Here is a 22490-nt window from a genome sequence, read left to right as displayed (position 1 = left end):
AAGTTTTAAAACTATCTGTTAGGGAGAGATTTCCACCCCTATAAAAAATGATTTGTTTTCCTCTCCAACCGACGTCGGGTCTCACACTTCTAGATTGTGAAATCTATTATCAGTTGGGGAGGGGAACGAACCATTCTTTATAAGGGATGGAAATCTCCTACTACCGGAGGCATTTTTAAAACCTTGAGAGAAAACCCAAAGAGAAAAGTACAAAGACGACAATATCTGCTAGCAGTGGGCTTGAGCTGTTACAATCCACCCCTTGGGAGTCCAGTGTCCTCATTAGCACATCACTCGGTGGGCTAGCTGTTACAATCCACCCCCTTGGGAGCCCAGCATCCTCGTTAGCACATTGCACAGTATCTATCTCTAATACCAACTGTAACAGTTCGAGACCACTTCCCGTAGATATTGTATGTTGTATTCGGTTACACATCGCTATCAGTCTCACAGTTCTAACCGAAAACCTATTATTAGTTATAGCATTAACAAACAAACAATCTCGAACACAATCCATTTAAATATCCTCTTTTCTATACAAAGAACATGCTTGGAAACACTCTAATTCTACTTCAATTATTAAACCAAAAAGATCAATTTTGATCTTTGAAAATGCTACCTACTCTTCATATATGCATATCCACTTTGTGTTATGGCCTTGTCAAAGCTATCCATTATAGGAACATTACTTGACTCATTAGCTATCTCAGCTCCCCCAATGTTTGCTTGTTGTAGAAGCTCCATGAGCGATACGAACACGTTTATCCTTGTAACGCTCCGGTTAGCCTACAACAACACAAGTTAATCAGTCATCGAACGTAATACTATAAATCATATTCGGTCTCGGTTTCTTACATTTAGCTTCACCTCGACCACAAACTGAGCCCATATCTTCTCCTCTCGAACCTCCATCACGCCTTTCAAAATCGTCAATCCATAGCTACGAATCATCTCGGCTATCTCGAGAAAGAACCCTCTTTCCTCGCATAGCATCTAAACAAAGAACAATAGAATCACGTTAAAAAGAGGTTTCGACGACCGAACATATAACACTTGATCTCCTAACCTCTATTAGCATTTGGCCTGGTGAACTAAGGTCTTCGACTATAACTGGGCAAACCATTGGCGTCGATCCCATTTTGAACGCCCAGGTAACCCCGCCACCACCTCTCTCCGTTGTACATTTGTCACTAATACCCACTCCGTTCTCTTGGTCGATCAACTGTAATTTGAAAAATTAGTTAGGTGTGAACTTGTAAGAAAATAATGAGGAACGAGAATCAAATATTGACCTTTGGTTCGTTAGTTTCTTTAAGCTTATCCGCGTATTTCGTCACGCTTTGTAAGAAAAGCATGTATTTGATCGTTCGATCCAACAATGAGTCGATGCTACACTGTTTCATTGATAAAAAACAAACATGTCAAATGTTGCATTAACAAGGCATTATTAACGATTCGACGTGAACTAGATTTGTACCTTTGCACCACTTGGGATAATTCCTCGTAACTCTTTGATACGATCTTGGATCTGTTGTCGATCCTTCGGTCTCGGACGGTTACTCTCTCCCGGTCTTGCCCTTTTCTTAAAAGTCTTAGCAGGCTCTTCACTCTTATTATGGGATGTTTCTAAGATGGAGCCTCCAATATTGATGCTATAGCTGTCGTCGATCCATGAACTTACTCGTGACTTCGGTACAGCTTCGTTCGTACTCGGGAAACTATCAACCGTGCACAACGGTTGTGTCAGATTCACATCGATGCAACGGTCGAGTGACGATCTTTCAATTTTCGACCTTTTCGAGGCAATCGTTTGATGATTCTCAATACTCGATTTAGTAGCGGAGCTAGTGTTGCTCAGACCATCCAAAAGTTCTTCAATTCCCAACTCCCAGAATAATCTCTTGCGGGGGAGATCCGATGACCCCGTGGCTAACTTCGACGTGCACGTCGACATACTGTTGCAGCCGCCCGAGTAGCTGCCATGCGCTTCGGTTACTATGTTATCCCAAGTTTTGACCAGTGGACATCCTGTAGCTAACCCCAAACTATCAAAGAGTCTATCTTTTGTATCCTGCATATCTTGTCCATTAGTTATTAGACTTTGAGCGGAAACAACCGACGTTTTGCTCGGATTGTCTTCGAACTTACGAGCTTCAACTAAATTAGACGACAATGTCGAAACTCCGGTCGGAAGGCTATGGTTCAATGCTGTAGTTACTCCGTCGGTTCCGATCTCTGGTGAAGAATCAAACCACTGAAATAGATCATCCACGAACGAGATGTTCGGAAGATCGATCATAAAATCCTCGGTAAGACGCTCGTCACAGAAGTCGGGTAGGCTTGTTATGCTGTCTATAAGTTCACCTTCATTCATGGGAAGTAACTGAGACGACGGTTGAACGTTGTCGATAGGGAGAGAACCTATTCCACTCGAGACGGGCGTGAATGTCGTGCTATTGTTTCCATATTCCGTTTCGTTTCTACAAGATTCGAGCATATTAGCATCTGAGTAACTTGGATATTGAGCATCTTGTTCTCGAACATCGGATGTTGGCAGTGGCTCAGATGAAGTTAACACGGAATTCTCGCTACTTTTACTGAAGCACGACGTATCGTAGACTGGTTGTTTATCAGTTGAAGCATATGATTTCCCTGAGAAGTTTGTATGCATGGCACTGAGACTCCAGTCATCAGAATTTGTAGACGAGACGATGGACGTGAAAAGCTCGTTAACGTGACAGATATCGGTGCTCGAAGCCACCGGAGTAGTTTCTTCATGTACTCGACACAACGACTTCTTTGTGTCTGCCAAAAACTCCGAACTTTCCAAGATCTGCAGAAAAAAAGAACGAACTATTCAATCCCGGTCGAGCTAAAATAAACAGAATTCGAAGCATCGATGATTCACAGGATGATTATATGTAACCTTATGAGTAGAGCCGAGCTGTAGAACTCCGTACGGTTGAACGGGAATTACTGCAACAGTCTGCAATCGACACGATCACATCAGCTAAAACTAACGAGTTAATCAAAGTAGAAACACAAAGCAAGCATGTTAACGAAATAATGTTGTAACAGCCAAGCCCACCGCTAACAGATATTGTCCTGTTTGGCTTGTTACGTATCGCCATCAGCCTCACGATTTTACAACGCGTATGTTAGGGAGAGGTTTCCACACTCTTATAAAGAATGTCTTGTTTTCCTCTCCAACCAATGTGGGATCTCACAATCTACCCTTCTTAGAGGCCCCACACTGCCCGGTGTCTGGCTCTAATACCATTTGTAACAGCTCAAGCCCACTGCTAACAGAGATACTATCCGCTTTAGCTCGTTACGTATCACCATCAGTCTCACGGTTTTAAAATGCGTCTGTTACAGAGAGGTTTCCACACTCTTATAAAGAATGTTTCGTTCCCATCCCCAACCAATGTGGGATCTCACACTCCACCCTCTTTGGAGGCCGAGCGTCCTCGTTGGCATACCGCCCAATGCTTGGCTCTGATACCATTTGTAATAGCCCAAGCCCACCGCTAACAGATATTATCCGTTTTGGCCCGTTACGTATCGCCATCAGCCTCACGATTTTAAAATGCGTCTATTAGGGAGAGGTTTCAACACTCTTATAAAGAATGTTTCGTTCCCCTCTCCAACCAACCTAGGATCTCACAAATGTTGTTTCGTAAAGCTTCAACAAGAAACAAACAGGCATACCTTTATCCCACAGAAGAATTGCTGTTCAAACTCCAAATTATCCTGCAATAAGAGATGTCATCAGATGTCGGAGATCGAGAGGTAATTAATGACCAAGAACATACGGGTCAACTCGAGCATAGCTCAATTGGTTAAAACATATATCTTCGGCCAAGAGCTCAGATGTTCAAATCCCGACCCCACCATTGAACTCGATAGAATAAACGGAAACAAACGAGTACCTGAAACATAGCGGAACTCCATACGCCAACGTAAGCATCTGAAAATACCCATCTGTGCTTTCCAGTGAAAGCAGCTGTGCCAATGACTCTGAGAACAGACCAAGAACAGACCATATATTGAGAATTAAGAAAAACAAAAAAACACAAACATATGCCATAACGAAAGGATTGAACTAAAAAAAAAAAAGTAATATAATGAAGAACAGACAGCTTACCCTTCACCAAGCATGTGAACTTGTTGAAGCATATTTGTGGCCACCAGCCCCACTTGCTCTTCATACCAAAAATCTTCCAAAGTCAACAACCTATATGCATACCAACAACATAGCCTATGGTAAGCATAGTGTTGTAACATCACAGCTCGACCCAAAAACGAATCGAAGTTGATAATTGATAGTATATTCGAACCGACAAATGATTGTTGATATTAATTAGAAATGAAATGATATCACAAAAGTTCGAACATAAGAACGAAAGTCATATTCATACCATAAACTTGTTAGTCTACTTGCATTGATTGAAAGGAAGTGTTAAAACTTTAGAAATTGGAACACAATATATCTTTTGAAACGTTCAACCCCACCGCTAACAAATATTGTCCTCTTTGGATTTTTCCTTTCGGGATCCTCAAAGTTTTTAAAACGTGTCTGTTAGGGGAGGTTTCCACACCCTTATAAAGAATGTTTCGTTCTCCTCCTCAACTGATGTGAGATCTCATAATCTACCTCCTTCGAGGCCCAACATCCTCGCTAGTCCTCGTTCCCTTCTCCAATCAATGTGGGACCCACTCCACCCCTTTCGAGGTCCAGTATCCTTACTGGCACACCGCCTCGTGTCCACCCCCTTTGGGGCTCATTCTCCTCGTTGGCACATTGCCCAATGTCTGGCTCTAATACCATTTGAAACGACTCAAGCCCACCACCTCTTTACGCTTTCCCTTTCAGGTTTCTCCTCATGGTTTTTAAAACACGTCTGCTAAAGAAAGGTTTCCACACTCTTCTAAAGAATGTTTCGTTCTCTTCCCCAACCGAGGTGAGATCTCATAATCCACCCTCTTTCAGGGCCCAGCGTCCTTGTTGGCACTCGTTCCCTTCTCCAATCAATGTGGGACCCCCCTGATCCACCCCCTTTCGAGGCCCAACGTCCTTACTAGCACACCGCCTCGTGTCCACCCCCTTCAAGGCTCATCCTCCTCATTGGCACAACACCCAATGTCTAGCTCTAATACCATTTGAAACGACTCAAGTCCACCACTAACAGATATTGTCCCCTCTTTAGGCTTTACCTTTCGGGCTTCCCCTCAAAGATTTTAAAACCCGACTACTAGGGATAGATTGGACGTGTAATCTCATATATTTAATCTTTGATTCCTATTCTTAAACAAGAAAATGAAAGCAAAACCACAAGAACAACACAAAAACAGAAGAAATTCTCCAAGAAACAAGAAAATATGAAATGGGTAAGCATCTTACATGGAGTTTCTTCGATCAAAGCTCCAAAAAACACCATAAGACCATCGATTACTCCTGCAAATGCGATTAAGAACCAAACCCAACTCTGTTTCACCCATTGGATTAAAAACACCAACAAATGAATCCAAAATCAACAGAGTTGAAACAAGTTCATACAGATTCAAACCCACCAACAACAACCCAAATCCAAACTCCAAAGAACAACCAAAAACCAAAAACAAAGCAGCAGCTCAGCTAAGCAGAGCACTTCAAACAGAAATGGATGAACAAAAGCAACATGAAAAGGGATGAACAATAGCTTTATATGAAGAGAAACACGAAATGGGTATCAGGATTCTGTGATTTTGTAAGCGTTGAAAGGACAAAAAGAGGGAATGAAAATGGAGGAGCAAAGGAAACACACAGATCTTTCGCATTTGATATGTTCGCCTAAATTTGTCCTCAAATGCGCCCTTCTTTCCCCCACTTTTTTCTCGCTCTTTTTTCCTTTCCCCCTCTTTTTACCGGCTATAGCCGGTGCCGGTTGTCTCCCCTTTTTTTTTCCGTAAAAAAAAAAAAAAAAAAAAAAAAACAGACAAATTTTGGACAATAGATATCATCTGTTTTCTAAAAGTCACTTTTGATTCACTATTATTATTCACTTTTTCTAAACACAATTATTTAAATTTAAAAAAAAACTTTTACTCCAATTTTTAAATAATTATGTTATTTATATAATTTAATAATTTAATAAATATAAATTATTAAATAAATATTTTCACGTCATTAAAACATTTTTATCAAGATTTAAAAGATTTTAACGACGATAAATATTTATTTAAATATTAAATTTTCATTTTTAAAATTAAAAAAAGATTACATTTGGATTGTTTAATAAATATATCATATAAAAAAAAATATTGCAATAAATGGGATTAATTATTTCATATTTAACCTAAAATCAATGTTCATAATGTTGGGGTTTTCAAATTTATAAAATTTAATTAAGAAATTATTATAAACATCATTACTTGTAGTAATGACATATTAATTAGTTATAATTTTTCTAATTTATTGTAAATCTTAATGAACCATCTTAAATTATATTTATTTATTAAAATTTGTTTTTTTTATAATTATTCTTTTAACTAATATATAATCTAATTAATTATTAAACTAGATTGTGTTTTTACGATAATAATTCACTATTTATTCCATTATTCTAAAATTAAATTATTTATTATTTTGATATCATATATATATATATATATCCTCCAAAAATAACTAATTTTAATAAAAATAAAATCCTACCAATTTATTTTATGATTTTTTTAAAAAAAATAATTATTATTACATAAAGATTACTATTATTTTTTTTCTTGTAAAAATTTAATATGTTGAATTAAATATTTATTAAAGTTTATGATGTAATTTCGTTAAAAATGTAGGGTATGAAGTTGAATTATTTTAGATATGTGTCCTTTTCAGCAAATTAAAAAAATAAAAAATAAATAAAAAAAAGTTGAAAACGGCGAATGGGAAGAAGAGAAGGGAGACAGAAGAGAATATTCTGAGTGGGTCCCACAATAAGGGATGAGATGAGTAATATGAAAGGGAGCGAAAGGAAGGTGGTCCCCACCTGACCTGCTCAGCCAGTCCTCAGTTCTTAACTACCATTTTCATTTTTTTTTTAATTTTTTTTTTAAATAATTAGTTTAGAGGTTAGATTTTTTACCAAGGTTGAAATTTTTTTTTGCTAAATATCTAAATTTTTTACTGTTTTTTTAAGAAGTAAAATTTACAAAGTCATTTTAATTAAAATATTATTATACAAATTTAAAATTTTTTTATAAAAACATTTACAAATAAAAAATTACAAAATGGAGATCGAGAAACCAAACACAAAATAATTGACACCCCTAATTTCATTAGAGACTGACGCCTCAAAACGACTCTATTCTGTGACTGTGCATTTCTCGAACGTTTCTCTGCTTCAACTAATTATCAGCAATCATCTAAAAAAGAAAAAAATTATTAAAAAATATCGACAAAATCGGCATTAAAAAAAAGAAATATATCATATTATTATTATTTAATATATATATATATATATATATTAATTGATGTGCCCAACATTCTCTCTCTACCCTTGGTTTGACCATTCACCTACCTTATGTCTACTTCCCCACCACTTTATTTATTTTTTATCTCATAAATATTTTCCACTTTTTTTTTATATGATTTATTTTAGATTTTCAATTAGATTTGTTTTTATTATTTAAACATTAAAAAGTTTTTTTTTTTTTTTTTTTTTTATCTTCTTTTTCCATGCATGCTTTGCTTTCTATTCCCATATAATTTCCTCTTTTTATTTTGTTTTAATTAATGTAAATTTTTTTTGAAAAGTTGTTCATGTCCCACACTTTATTTGAATTTATTGTTGCGAGATCCTAAAATCATCTATGGGATATCAAAAGATCGACGCTCGATTTCTTTTGTTGGTATCGATATCGATTTGGGTTTAAGACTTTTTAGAACAAAAAACCGTTCACGTGAATAGCACTATATCAACTTAATCAAGCATTGTTTGACTTGTCACTTTGAGATCTTACTATCTTCAACTATCTCGACCATTTGAGTGTTGTCAATAAATGGCTATGAAGATACTACCACAAATGTATCGATGTTGGGAGACCAAAATCCGAGTACTAAAAATTTAACCCTATTGAAGTTGAACTATGCTCAAAAGAGTCAATGGGTATTTTCAGATGTTAGGTGAAATATCTATTATCACTAAACATGTTGCAACGTACGCTCTCAAATATTAGCTCGAAGTACTTTCTCTACCTCTTATTACCCTGAAAAGAACATGGGTCTTGAGTCTTTGAACCGATAACCATCTTTCAGCTAACCTAGCCTCCTCCGTCCGTCGGGATATTGGCTCGAGCTATTTTCTCTACCTCTTCTTACCCTGAAAAAAGCAGGGGTCTTGAGTCCTTGAACTAATAACCATCTTTTAGCTAACCTAGCCTCCTCTGTCCCTCGGGACATTGGCTCGAGCTATTTTCTCTACCTCTTCTTACCCTGAAAAAAGCAGGGGTCTTAAGTTCTTGAACCGATAACCACCTTTTAGCTAATCTAGCCTCCTCCATCCCTCGGGACCAACAAGAGGTAGCATCCCTCCAACCATGTTTTTTAAAACGAGATCGTAATTATGTTATATTATTTTTTGTAAAGTGTATGAAAAGAAAAAGAAGGGTATCCAAAGTTGTCCCAAATCTACAAGAAATCTATAGGGGGAGGGCACAATAGTAATTATTGTTGATTAAAAGAAATATTTGTATATTGTTTTGTAAATCAAGCTCTCTTTTGGCCTTTGAGAATGTGTTGACTTTGAGGGCACAATAGTAATTAATTTTGATTGTGATATAAATCTCCTATCACCATATTCTTAGTGACAATAATTTTTGGTCAACCCGTACATAGCTCAACTGGTTAAAACGTACATTGTTGACCAAGAGGTTAATCCAACTCGACATACTGACCTAAGAGAAAAAAAAAATGACTCGACAATGATTGTTAGAATTGTAACTGAAGATTGACCAAACAGACTCAACCCAAGCACGAGAACAATCCAACCCTAAATGTTGAACAAAAAAAGAAATTGTCCACTTTGGCCCGTTACATATCACCTTCAGCCTCACTGTTTTCAAAAGTGTCTGTTAGGGAGAGGTTTTCACACCCTTATAAGAAATGTTTCGTTCCCCTCTCTAACCCATGTAGGATCTCACAGTCAACTTGAACATAGCTCAATTGGTTAAGACATATACTCTTAAACGAGAAATTAATCCAACCCAACATGTTAAACTAACAAAAAAAATCTTTTTAGACTGCACTGACTAAAAGGACACGACAGTATCAAAACACGGGGATTAAACTTGTAGTTTAACCTAATACAATACGAGCTAATGACAACACATCGTTTTTCAAGAACGTAAAAACAAACCCGTCAAAGAGTTCGATATTGATTGAGTGGTAGCTAGCTAGAAAGAAAGAGTATGTAAAAGTGGAAACAAATGATTAATGAGGAATGAAGGGATGATGGGATGTTTACACTTAATAAAACATACTCATTTTGTTGTTCATTTCTTAGATAGCATTTTAATCATTTATGTGGTCTCACCCAACTTTATATAATTAATCAATCTCACCCCTTTATTTTTGGGTTTCAAAAAATAAAGTGATTGGCAATGAACAAAAGGAATGAATAGGGTTAGCTAGGGTTGGTCCATGCAAGAACAATTCATCGACCCGTCTCCATTTTCATCGATATTTCTATATTGACGTATTCATAGACTTGAGTTCTTGAGCTTTTTGTTGATATCTGTTACGTATCGTCGTCAATCTCACGGTTTTAAAATGCATCTACTAGGGAGAGGTTTCCACGCCCTTATAAGGAATGTTTTGTTCCCCTCTCAAACCGATGTGGGATCTCAAGGGGGCCTAGTGTCACAGTCATGCTTGTCCAAGACGTGTTGCCCATAGCCGCATGCCCATGACAAATCAAACCCTTTATGTCTTTCCATGTTCTAGTGTTTTACTTTTGTATTTATAGGGAGTATGACGTTTCGGAAAAATCATGTCTAGGCCTACCAGACATGAAATGCCTCAGAATGTACTATAGGGGGATATGACTAGTTGTCAACTTCTCCCTACCAATAGTTATATACTGTGAGCCATTGTTATTACTTTTTCGCTTGCATATATAACGTCTCTTTCAAAATCTCACTCTGCCCTCGTTTTCTAAAACATTCTTCTTAAACTGAGGCCAGAGGCTCGAGCATACGTCGCTTGGTCGTAAGCGACGTAAGAACAAATTGGCTTAGCTCACTTGTCGTTGGAAAGTGAGTGCCGCACAATCGCAAGTCCGCTGCCATCAAGAGTGCGATTGTGACACCTAGCGTTCTCACTAACACACCGCCTAATATCTGACTCTGGTATCATTTGTAAAAACTCAAGCCCACTTCTAGTAAATATTGTCTGTTTTAACCCATTACGTATCGCTATCAGTCTCACGGTTCTAAAACGTGTCTACTTGGAGATGCTCCGACACCTTCATAAGGAATGATTTGTTCCTCCCTCCAACCGACGTGGGATCTCACAGTATTGTTATTTCAATTGACATATTCATAAAATAATTCTCGAGATTTTTGTCGATATCGATATTTAAAATCGCTCGGGTTTAGGTTAAAAAGAGCATAATGATGTTCCCTCTATACATTACATGCTTCATCATGAGAATGAGGTCAACTCCACCTTTTTTCATTCAATTCAAACACATTTGGATTTTCTATTTTCTATTTTTTATTTTTTCATGTTGTTTGAGCTTTTAAAACCTTTGCTCCATTTTCCCTTATTTCAACCAATCTCTACTTTGTTGTTTCAATGTTTGGTTTGACTTGTTTTGAATAGATTTATTTATTTATTTATTTATTTATTATTATTATTATTTACCATTTAGTATTAAAAAAAAAGTCTCCTAAATTATTTAAATTTGTAATTATTTTCGGAGCAAATACGAGCTGTGATTAGTACTCGAGATATATACATAAAAATAAAAATTAATAATTAAATGAAGAAATATATGAGTAAAAGTAGTTTTTTAAAATTTAATTTTTAGAATTAGATTAAAATAAAAAATAAAATAATTATAATTTTGGTCTGCTCCATCCGCTAAAGAAAAAAAAAACATCTTTTTTTCCTTCCCTAATTTCTCATTTAAACGAGGATTCTCCAACATATTTGGAGTTGGTCTTTTTGAGACTGAACCCACGGATTAAACAGACATCCTGACTGATATCAATATATATCTTAAAGTTAAATAATTGTATTAAAAAAAACACTTAAATTAAATAATTGAGAATCACAATTTGTGTACTTAAAATTGAAGAAATATATTTAAATAAATAAATAAATAATGGCAAAAGGAATCTAATGTCTTTAATGGAAGAAAAAGCTGACAAGACAAAGAAGGCTTGTTGTTTAGGCTTTGCTTATAACTCAGAAACTACACTCTATTATTCCATCATTTAAAAAAAATATATTAAATTTATAATTTAAAAACCGATAAATAAATATCGATAATATAAATATTATCCGCTTTGACCTGTTATGTATCGCCATCAACTTCAAGATTTTTAAAACATGTTCGTTCCCCTTTCCAACTAATGATTACTGAGGATTATCCCACCTCAGCTAAGTAAGGAGATCGTGAGTTTATAAATAAATAATATTATATTAAAAAAATATTTAAATATTTGACGGTAAAGTGTATTGCATTATTTCAATTTTGCCACATTGTTGGTATATTTAGGGATATGTAAAAAAAGAATATGAAAATGTGGTCTCATTCCTTGCTCTCTAGGGTTTGTAGAAGGAGACCACTATTCTCGACACACCACATCGATCCAAAACATACAAAACCATTATGGACCCTCGTTCGGTTTTTTGGACCATTTTCTCGTATGTCGTTTAGTTCACGTGAGGTGGGATTTGTAGTTAGGACGTTTTTGTCGAGAATATTCTAACGTTTAAATTAGGTGAGGTATTGTTTAGGTTAGCTGATCGGGGGTTGATTTAAAGATTTTAATTAGAAATAAAATGAAAAATAAAATGAAAAATAAATTATTAATATTTGGTTGATTTTAATTAGAGAGAGGCGGTAATTTTGAGGGGAAGAAATGCCGGTGATTCCGGTGACAAAGAAGAGGCAGTTCAGAAGAGTGTTCGAGTGTGGGCCGGCCTACAGGACCATTGGTGGTCCCCATTGGTATCCTACTGCCACGCCGTCCATCATAATTATTCTAATTATAATTATATTTATATAATAATACTGCTCTGAGATGAGAGGCGCGGAATGATGAGCTGTCAGTTTGTTTTCTTTTTTTTTTTTTCTTTTTTTTAGGAATGATGATGCTGTATTTGACGTCATCACCTCTTCTTTTTGTCCTTTTGTCTCTCTCTCTCCCCGCAATCAGGAGTGTTCTAAATTGTGTTTTTTTTATTTTTTTTTATTTATTATTATTTTCTTATAATTCGGCGCTTGGTGGGCTTTATTATATGGGCCTTCAACCCATGATTGCTAGAAAGGTTCAAGCCCTATGGTGACCGCGGTGCGGTGGTGGAACGTGCACGGTAAGGTAGAGTTGGGTGCCTTTAGGCATGCGACATGAGCCTCATTGGACATCCGATGTTGCTACGTTCCTTTCCAACCCATGTGCCCCTTCTCCCTGCAACTCGATATGGTATTGTCCACTTTGAGTATAAGTGCTGCTGGTTTAGGTTTGGGATTCCTCAAGGTCTCTTACCAACAGAGATATATTCTTATACTTATAAACACATGATCATTCCCTAAACTAGGTCTAGGTAATGTGGGACTCCTCCCAATAATCCTCAACAAATATATATATATATATATATATATATATATATATATATATATATATATATATATATATATTATATATATATATTTTTTTTTATTATAAAATATTATTAATTTATTATGAAATTTTATATTTTAAAATAAAATTATGTTAGAAAACGGTTGAAATGAATAAATAAGGTTAGTCAAGGATGTTCTCATTTGCACTCCATCACCGCCATAATCACAGGTTTGTGTTCTTTGAATTTTGAATTTCGATTTTGTTACATTACGTTTTTCTTTCAATTTTAACTAATTTTAGCGCAGGGGAGCGACGTCGGAAATCGGAGCGGAGACGGCGAGAGTCTTAGCCAAGCGCGGCGCCTGGATCGTCATTCCGGTTCGCAACTTAAAGCAGCCGTGGAAGTGAAGGCGCGAATCTGATCGGAATTGGACTGTTTCGATCATTCACGAATCACGGTGATGGTTCTCGATCTATGTTCTATGAATTTCGTCACGAACTTCGTCTCCAATTTCGAGTCCTTACATTTGCCTCTTAATCTCCTGATGTAATTCGTCCACAAACATCGCTAATTCACTCCTTGAATCGAAGGAACAAACTACAATGATTTATTAAAGAAACTAAAAGACGGATTCGTTCTGATTTTTTCAGTAACAATGCCGGCAGATTCTGTTTACGAACGTGCAATTTCTGAAGACGGAATGGAGATGACGTTCGCTACGAATTATCTAGGTAAGTACGCAGAACAAAAAATTTCATGTCTAATGATGAGAACTTCTGCCATTATTAATCTGATCGATCGTGTAGGTCATTTTCTTTTCACGAAACTTTTGTTGAATAAGATGATCGAAACAGCCAAATCAACGGGAATCCAAGGCCGAATAATGAATGTGACGTCCAATATCCACAGCCGGTTTTCCGGCGACGTATTCGAATGTTTCGGCCAGATTAGCCAGAGCAACAGGTAAGATTAATTTTCCTTTGCTTGCTTATCAATGGCGGTCTGATAGCGATACTGATGTTAACTCGCAGCAGAGAGTACGACACGTGCTTGCACCGTCCAACTCGGTCACAGACTTCAGGTTCTCCCTCGATATCAATTGGTATGTTCATAGAATGATTTCACACTCGACTTTGTTTTTGACAAAATCGGAACAGGAAATGGAGGCAAATGTTACAGTAAACTGTGTTCATCCGGGCGTAGTGAAAACCAAATTAAACAGAGATCGTGAAGGCTTCGTCATAGGTATCCAAACAATTGAAATATTTCTATATAACTAATTAATGAATGAGAAATGCATATTTGATTCTCTACATGGCGTAAAATTCCTCAAGGAGCAGCAACAAGTTGCTAAGTAGCCGCGAATCGAAGCGTGGATAATGTGAATGGCAAATACTTTGCGGATTGCAATGATTAAGGTGGTTGTGAATCCAAATTAGGTACCAAGTCCGTTGCTAAGTAGCCGCGAATCGAAGCGTGGATAATGTGAATGGCAAATACTTTGCGGATTGCAATGATTAAGGTGGTTGTGAATCCAAATTAGGTACCAAGTCCACGCACTTAGCTGCACGCCTATGGTCCGCCTCTGAAACCATCGTCTCCACATTTACAGGTAACCCTGAGCCTAATCTCACCAATTTGATCACTCATTTCAATGAATCACTTGGATTGAGTTGTTTATGAACTTTCATGTCGATTTAATAAATAATAAATATAGAAAGTCTCAACTCACCCAATAACTAGTAGATATTATCCTAGTTTTTTCTTACGAGTTCCCCTCTAAAGTTTTAAAATGTGTTTGCTAGTAAAATGTTTTCACACTTTGTAAGAAATGTTTTGTTCCCCTCACAATGAAAGTTCGAATAGGACAATGTCGGTTAGCGGTGGGCTTGGGTTGCTAGAAATGGTATCAGAGCCACACATGGGTTGCTAGAAATGGTATCAGAGCCACACAGGATTTTAAAACGTGTATGCTAGGGAAATATTTTGTTCCCCTCCCACCCGAGGTGGAATCTCACAACAAAAGTCCAAGAGAACGTGGAATCTCACAACAAAAGTCCAAAGAGAACGTGGAATCTCACAACAAAAGTCCAAAGAGAACAATATATGTTAGTGGTGGATTTGAACAGTTACAAATGGTATCAAAACCATACGCCTGGCTAACAGTGGACTTGAACAGTTACAAATGGTATCAAAGCCATACACCTGGCTAACGGTGGACTTGAACTGTTACAAATGGTATCAAAGCCATACATCTTGCTAACGGTGGACTTGAACTGTTACAAATGGTATCAAAGTCATACACTTGGCTAACGGTGGACTTGAACTGTTACAAATGGTATCAAAGCCATACATCTGGCTAACGGTGGACTTGGACCGTTACAAATGTTGTTTTTCGATAATCGTCCAGGGAAATTCTTTGTTTTCGGTGAGAGGAAATTGTCGACAGCATTTTGTTGGAAGAAAAAATAAAATGCATAAAATAACAAAGAGAGAGAATGGCTGAAATTTTGACTGCATTTGTGCCCCTCCCTACAAAAATTGCAGCAGAGTGGCCAACTAAAAATGGCAGGATAGTGACCAAACAAATCTGTGCCACTCCCTACAAAATTGCTCGTCTAAAACTTTGGTGATCCATTAGACGTGTTTGTCGGTCAAGACGGAGGTATTCTGAAATCGTGTGAATCTAAATAAGAAAAAACTCAAAAACTCAGATTTTATCTAACAACAATAGTCTAAACAGGTGTGCCAATGACGACGCTCTGAGAAGTCGCTGTTGGCGTGGAATTGGGAGGCCGCCACAAGAATTAGGTGCATGCACCAAAACTTTCAACCCTCTAAACTCCTCCCTTTCACTCTTGACCCCCTCTCGTTCTCTAGATAACTTTATGGGCCCATCACAATGGGCCGCCCATAGAATGGAGTACACCCAGTAAACCGGCCCAATAAAAAATACACCCAGTTTAATCAAATTAAATATACAATTTTTTCTTTTAATTAACACAAATACAATAAAATAAAACAAATAATAGAAAAGGAAAATTACTGTTTTTATGCATAAATGCAAACCTTGGATGGATATAATAAGTTAATTATAGTTTAGATATTGACCCATTCAATCAGATCATAAGATATTATTTTGTACTTCGAGAAAAAAAGAATTATAAAATCTCTTTCACAAATGGGCCACACAATAATTAATGCAACCCCGAAAATAATAATTAAAAAATTAGATTTTGTTGAATTTTTTTAATTATTTACTTTGTATTAATTTAATATTATAAGTTTTTATGTGTTAATTATCATTTAATAAAAACATTGAAATAAATAATAATAAAATTCATATTTTTAAAAAAGTTAAAAATAAATAATGAAATAATAATAAAAGGAAGAGAGGGCCCCACTTTGCAAAAAATAAAATAATAATAATTTTTTTTTTTTATAAAAAAGTGGGACCCATTAATGTCGACAAAATGGGCTTTTTGATATTTATTTTAGTTGAAAACGACACCGTTTGGCGCATTGTGATTGTGGTTTGTGGCTTACCATTCTCACAATTACGCCTAATTGAGTCTTCAAATTTAGATTTCATTTCTGAATTTGATTCGTTCTATAGATAAAGACCGTTTGAGGGATTTTTCAAGCACATTATGTACGATACTCGAGTGTGCAAGCAATTAAGACGTTACGAGCCATATAAAATATATGTGGTGGAATTCTAAGTTTATTACGCACCCGACTGTAATATAGTTTAGACCCGATTTTGACAAATGGTTATAGGACCTAGTGGAACATCGATCGAATGTTCTATTGACACCAAATTCTACGAACATTCATTCTTCATATTAACTAATTAACTAATGTTGGATATTTTTTTTTTTTTTTTTTTTTAAATTCATTGAACATTAATAGAAAATTTAAGGTTTTATTAAATATAATTTAAAAAAGTTTGGTTATATGACATTAATGAATGATGAGAATTGGGCAACAAAAACAACTTCATTATTCGTTTCCCACTTGCATCTTCCATTCATAGCTAAATAAAGTCTCCCCTCTTTTTCCTTCAAATAAACATTTTTTTAGCTTTAAATAGAAACACAACTTTTTCATTTTTAAAAAATTATTGAACGAGATCGTGTGTAATTGTCGTCTCCAAAAAGTGAATGATCTTTTATAAGGATGAGATTCTGGTCATATAGATCAAGACCGTACTTGACGTGACAATGAAAATTAAGAAGATAGGCCACACACATCTCGAGTTAGTAAGTCATTCTCGTAACATGTTTTCTATAAGTCTTATCGACGACTTGATTGAGATTGTGTGATCCACGAGTTACCCTAATCAGCCTACTTAGATTGTAGGATCGTAGGTTTTAAGTTGTGTTCATGCCATTTTTAATAATTGTTTAATTATATGTTCTAATGTTGGAAACTCCTCTCACGAACTGTAATGATCTAGATCTCACTACTAGCAGATATTATCTTCTTTAGGCTTTCTCTTCGGGTTTTCCCTCAAGGCTTTAAAACGCGTAAGCTAGGGGAAGATTTCCACACCCTCATAAATGGTGGTTTGTTCTTCTCCCCAACCAATGTGGGACATCACAATCCACCCACGTTCAGGGACCAGCGTTCTCGTTGGCACTCTTTCCTTCCTCCAATCGATGTGGGACCGTCCCCAAATCCACCCCCCTTTGGGGTCCAGTGTCCTTACTGGCACACCGCCTCGTGTCTACTCCCTTCGGGGAACAGCAAGAAGGTTGACACATCGTCCAGTGTCTGGCTTTGATACTATTTGTAACGACCCAGATCAACCGCTATCAGATATTGTCCTCTTAGGCTTTCTCTTTCGGGCTTTCCCTCAAGGCTTTAAAACACGTCTGCTAGGGGAAGGTTTCCACACCCTTATCAATAGTGGTTTGCCTTGCTCATCATTTTGAGAATCTCCGGAAAAAAAAGACGGAATCTTGAGGAGAAAAAAGTCGCCAAATGATGTTAGAAAAACATCTCTCATACATTTTTTGAAAAAAAATATTTATTAATTTTTTATAAAAAAATTTCATACCCTTTCTTTTATTTCTAATTAATAATCAAAATTTCTTGTTTTAGATATGCTAACTTAAATTTAATTATAAATATTATTTTTTTTTTTTTTATGAAAAATGACAGATATATATATATATATATATATGGAATTGTGCGGCCATTAAATAATAAGGCCACAATTGGGTCTGTTTGGCTGTAGAACTTTGCGCCGTCGAATGAAATGATCCAAACCCAAAATCAGAGACGACTGAGCAATTATTCCCAATCCCGCCGCCGCCGTGGAATCCCTAATCATCATGGTCACCGCCACTTCCCCCTCCTCCAAGCGCAATAAACTGGCTCTCCACCACCACCACCACCGCCACCGCCACTGCCCCTCTCCGCCGCTCCTCCCCGGCCTCCCTGATCACGTAGCCCAGTTATGCCTCTCCCGCCTCCCCCCTTCCCTGCTCTTCTCCGTCAGCCGCTCATGGCGGCGCCTCATCTACTCCCCTGCCTTCCCCCCTTTCTTCTCCATCTACGCCCTTCTTTCTTCCTCCCCCAATTCCCTCGATTTCTTCACCTTCGATCCAATCTCTTCGAAATGGAACCGCCTCCCGCCGCCGCCTAATCCGCCTCCTCTAGATCTGATGATCCACCACCCCTCTTTCCTCTCCCGCCACCTCCCTGTTCAATCTCTCGCCGTCTCCGGCCATCTCCTCCTCCTCGCCGCCACCACTCAAGACCTCCTCCCTGCCCTGCCTCGCCCTTTAATCTTCTCCCCTGTTTCCAATTCCTGGAAATTCGGTCCTCCCCTCGTAACCCCACGTCGCTGGTGCGCTGCCGGCGCACTCCGGGGCTCCGTCTACGTCGCTAGCGGAATTGGGTCGTTCTTCTCCACCGACGTCGCTCGCTCTGTTGAGAGATGGGATTTGAAAAAACCCAGAGACGGAGGAGGAGGCGATTGGGAGAAGGTGAATGGATTGAAGGATCGGAGATTTAGTAGAGACGCCATTGATGCTGTGGGGTGGAGGGGGAAGCTTTGTATGGTGAATGTGAAAGGGGATGCGCCGAAAGAAGGGTTGGTTTATGATTTGGAGAGGGATTTGTGGGAGGAGATGCCGGAGGGGATGGTCGGAGGGTGGAGAGGGCCGGTGGCGGCCATGGATGAGGAAGAGATGTATGTAGTGGATGAAGGCGGTGGATGTTTGAGAAGGTATAATCCGGTGGGGGATTTGTGGGAACAAGTAATTCAGTCTAGTAGGTTGAAAGGGGCGGTTCAGATGGCGGCCGGCGGTGGCAGAGTCTGCGTCGTGTGCGGTGGAAGTAGAGGGGAAATCGTGGTGGTGGACGTTGCAGCGTCGCCACCGTGGCTGAGAGTTGAGCCGACGCCGCCGGGGATGGAGGTGGTCGCCGTCCACGTGCTGCCGAGAATGAGTGCACCGGAGTCATGATTCGCCGTCGGTTACAGCCGGAAGTGATATATATTTTCTTTTTTTCATTTTTTTTCCTTCTTGTTTATTACATTGAAACTATTTAACAAAATAATATTGAAATTTTGATTAATTAATGTTTTTTTTAGAGAAAAAGTGAAATTTTGTCGGTTTAAAGGAGAGGATAAAATTTTATTGGTTTTAGTTGGCAAAGTGTTTATTATTTGAATAGGAAAATTCTACCAAAAAAGTGCAAATCGATGCTTTCTTTTCAAGTTTAAATTCTTCTTATGCTCGATCTCGAGATTTAGGGTTGTAACGGAGGAGAGCCTCTGATCGAGGATCCGAAGATAGTTCTTGATTAATATATATACACTCGATCAAAAGAACAGAGACTCAAATCTTTCAATCTCACACGTTGAAACTCATTTATCGAATGAGACATAACTCTTAGTTTGTGTGTATATATATGAACTGGTTAATGGGTATATATATATATATATCAATCAAGAAATTAAAAGAAATCTTAGTACTACACTTTAATCACTACGTATAAACTGGTTAATGGGTAACTCTACAATGAATTTAAAATTGACGACGGATATCGTTGCCTGAATCAATAGCATAAGCATAAGGTTATATTGGTGATTAAAATTCTTTAGATCCTACCTAAACTATTCTCGTGGATATTATTATTTATATTTTTTTTACTATTTATAAATAATAGGTTTTATTGACATTTTTTATTTTATTTCTAGGGTTAGGTATGATTTGGAAAGAAAATGGTACCAAATAAATAAAAAATATTTTTCATTTAAAAAAGGTGCATAAAATGTACCAAAAACATGATTTTTTTTAGCTCTCTTTAATTTAAATTATTTTATTTTTGTATACCAATAAAAGCTATTTTTTTGTAGTAAAAAATATTTAATTCACATAAAATCTTATTGATTTTTCTACTTGAATATAACTTAATTAATAAAAGAAATATATTTTCGACCCTTATAGTTCATAATTTTTCACCTATTTAACCTACTAAATATAAAATAAGGTCAAATTTATAATTTTCTCTTTTTCAAAAACTTTGAAATTAAAAAATATCCCATTTTTGTTACTATTATTTTGTAATAGTTTTTCTTCACTAAGATCAACCATTATTCTTTTTATAACAATTTTTTTTATATAAAATAAATAAATATTAAAGGTAAATAAATAAAATTGGTTGAATACATTACCTTACCTTACCTTCTCCGCCACCGCTGGAAGCAAGAAAATTAATAAAATAAAATAAAAGTGAAATTACAACTCAACCCTTTACTTCATATGTACTTTCGTAAAAATTAAAAAAATTAAAAAAAGTACTTGAATGGAACGGGTTGAGTTAAAGAAATTTTTTGGTAACAACTTGAAATTTCGGGTCGGTCAAGTTGCTATCTGAACCCTCCGAATGTTTTAGGGTTGAGTTAATAACTACAAAATCTCATGAACTCATCCATCACAATTCTACACTAATATTTATTACCAACATCAAATAATCTCTTTCCGGACTAAAACTCCACGTTGGCTGTTTTAGTTCTGGAGTGGATGAAACATTTGTGAACCTCTTTAATGTTTCCCAACATTTATCAACTAGCTTCCATTCGCTCGGAATGAACGTTCATTTTCGTGAGAGATTGACTTTCTTTTGCAAGCAAGAGATTAAGCTATATTTCTCGTAGTTTAGATGGAGCATCAGTATCTTTCTCGTTTTAGGATTGTGTATTTTGTCCTTGTCTGTATCGACCTTCTAATAAATCTCTTAACTTCTAAAAATGTGTTTTCCTTGACAAGTTATTGTAGTTGACCCCAGTTTAATGTATTACTTAAGAATTAAATGAGAATCTAATTTAAGACAGGAGTGAAAGATAATAATTACCATGCGGTAAAGGATCTCCTTCAAAATACCGCTGCCGTGGCTCTAGCCAGATTTCATGCACAACCTGCAAAAAAGACGAAACTTATATAATTAGCCTGAGTCAGATATCGAGCACTGTGTTAGCAAGGATACTACGCTTTGAAGGGGGTGGATTGTTCTCTTCTTAAGTGAGAGGAGAACAAGTGTCAGTGAGAATGCTGGGTCCCAAAGGGAGTGGATTGTGAGATCTCACATCTGTTGGAGAGGGGAGCAAATCATTTTTTATAAGGGTATAGAAACTTATCCCTAACAGACGCGTTTTAAGTTAAAAGACAAAGAAGTGACTTATAGTTATATTTGGGGGAAAGCCTTCAGAATCCACAAGAACCAGCACCTACTTTGATAGCAACAATGCTGAAGTTCATATGTAGTATACGTTCTAGGTGGAAATGTGATATGAGAAATTTGAATATGAAAATGAAAGTTGGACTAATTATTAGACTATAACAGCCCAAGCCCATCGCTAGCAGATTTTGTTCATTTTGGTTCGTTACGAATCGCTGCCAGCCTTACAGTTTTAAAACGCGTCTACTAGGGAGAGGTTTCCACACCCTTATAAAGAATGATTCAATCATCTCTCCAACCGATGTGGGATCTCTCAATCCACTCTCCTTGGGGGTACAGCTTCATCGCCAGCACATCACCCGTTGTCTAGCTTTGATACCATTTGTAACAACCCAAGTCCACCACTAGCAGATATTGTCCGCTTTGGCTCGTTATGTATCGTTATCAGTCTCACAGTTTTAAAACGCATCTACTAAGAAGAGGTTTCCACACACTTATAAGAAATGTTTTGAGGTTTCTACACACTTATAAGAAATGTTTTCTTCCCCTCTCCAACCAATGTAGGGTCTCACAGTCCACCCACCTTAGGGGTCCAATATCCTCACTGGCACACCGCCAAGTGTTGGGCTCTGATACCATTTGTAATACCCCAACCTTACCGCTAGCAGATATTGTTCGTTTTGACTCATTACGTATCGTCGAAACCACGTAATTGGTTATCCACTTTTGTCATAGAAACAACGAGGATTACAGGATTATCAACTTTTTGTTAATAATTGAGAACTGAACATAAAATCACCATCAAAATTTGCTAGTTTTGAGAAACAAAAATTCAAATCACTGTGCTATATGATATCAACAGTTCAATACATTATTATCAGCAACAAAAAAAACTGGGTCCTCAAGAATTTATATCCATAAGACATTTGATCAGAAAAATTAAAAAAACAAGACCCAACCTCATCCA

General features: G+C 36.9%; 2 protein-coding genes and 1 pseudogene across 2 annotated transcripts; 2 read left to right on the top strand and 1 right to left on the bottom strand.

Annotated features, from left to right (window-relative positions):
* Window positions 1–453: 453 nt before the first annotated feature.
* Window positions 454–5836, bottom strand: LOC111800803 (transcription factor bHLH157). The gene is made up of 10 exons (XM_023684655.2): window positions 5405–5836; window positions 4148–4237; window positions 3933–4020; window positions 3712–3753; window positions 2927–2986; window positions 1478–2833; window positions 1293–1394; window positions 1067–1222; window positions 856–993; window positions 454–786 (listed from the first exon to the last, which is right to left on the bottom strand). Exons 1-10 carry the CDS (start codon window positions 5500–5502, stop codon window positions 616–618), a joined length of 2301 nt encoding a protein of 766 aa, XP_023540423.2. The 5' UTR covers window positions 5503–5836; the 3' UTR covers window positions 454–615.
* Window positions 5837–13136: 7300 nt separating this feature from the next.
* Window positions 13137–14273, top strand: LOC111800157 (uncharacterized). The gene is made up of 6 exons (XM_087126480.1): window positions 13137–13286; window positions 13480–13560; window positions 13636–13792; window positions 13861–13910; window positions 13987–14074; window positions 14164–14273. Exons 2-5 carry the CDS (start codon window positions 13485–13487, stop codon window positions 14058–14060), a joined length of 357 nt encoding a protein of 118 aa, XP_086982606.1. The 5' UTR covers window positions 13137–13286; window positions 13480–13484; the 3' UTR covers window positions 14061–14074; window positions 14164–14273.
* A 3764-nt stretch (window positions 14274–18037) lies between these two features.
* LOC111800836 (F-box/kelch-repeat protein SKIP25 pseudogene) lies at window positions 18038–19457 on the top strand (annotated as a pseudogene).
* Window positions 19458–22490: the final 3033 nt, after the last annotated feature.

Source organism: Cucurbita pepo, chromosome 8 (assembly GCF_057944985.1).
Source record: "Cucurbita pepo subsp. pepo isolate OVF chromosome 8, ASM5794498v1, whole genome shotgun sequence".
Taxonomy (NCBI): Eukaryota; Viridiplantae; Streptophyta; class Magnoliopsida; order Cucurbitales; family Cucurbitaceae; genus Cucurbita; species Cucurbita pepo.
The sequence above is the reverse complement of the archived record's forward strand: the minus strand, read 5'-3'. Positions and strand labels throughout refer to the sequence as shown.

Coding starts and splice junctions, on each gene's coding strand:
- LOC111800803 (XM_023684655.2), bottom strand. CDS start 5,502: ATGGGTGAAACAGAGTTGGGTTTGGTTCTTAATCGCATTTGCAGGAGT. Junction 1,395..1,477: donor TTATCCCAAGTGGTGCAAAG/GTACAAATCTAG, acceptor TCAATGAAACAG/TGTAGCATCGACTCATTGTT. Junction 994..1,066: donor CAGGCCAAATGCTAATAGAG/GTTAGGAGATCA, acceptor TTCTTTGTTTAG/ATGCTATGCGAGGAAAGAGG.
- LOC111800157 (XM_087126480.1), top strand. CDS start 13,485: ATGCCGGCAGATTCTGTTTACGAACGTGCAATTTCTGAAGACGGAATG. Junction 13,561..13,635: donor GTTCGCTACGAATTATCTAG/GTAAGTACGCAG, acceptor TCGATCGTGTAG/GTCATTTTCTTTTCACGAAA. Junction 13,793..13,860: donor CAGATTAGCCAGAGCAACAG/GTAAGATTAATT, acceptor GTTAACTCGCAG/CAGAGAGTACGACACGTGCT.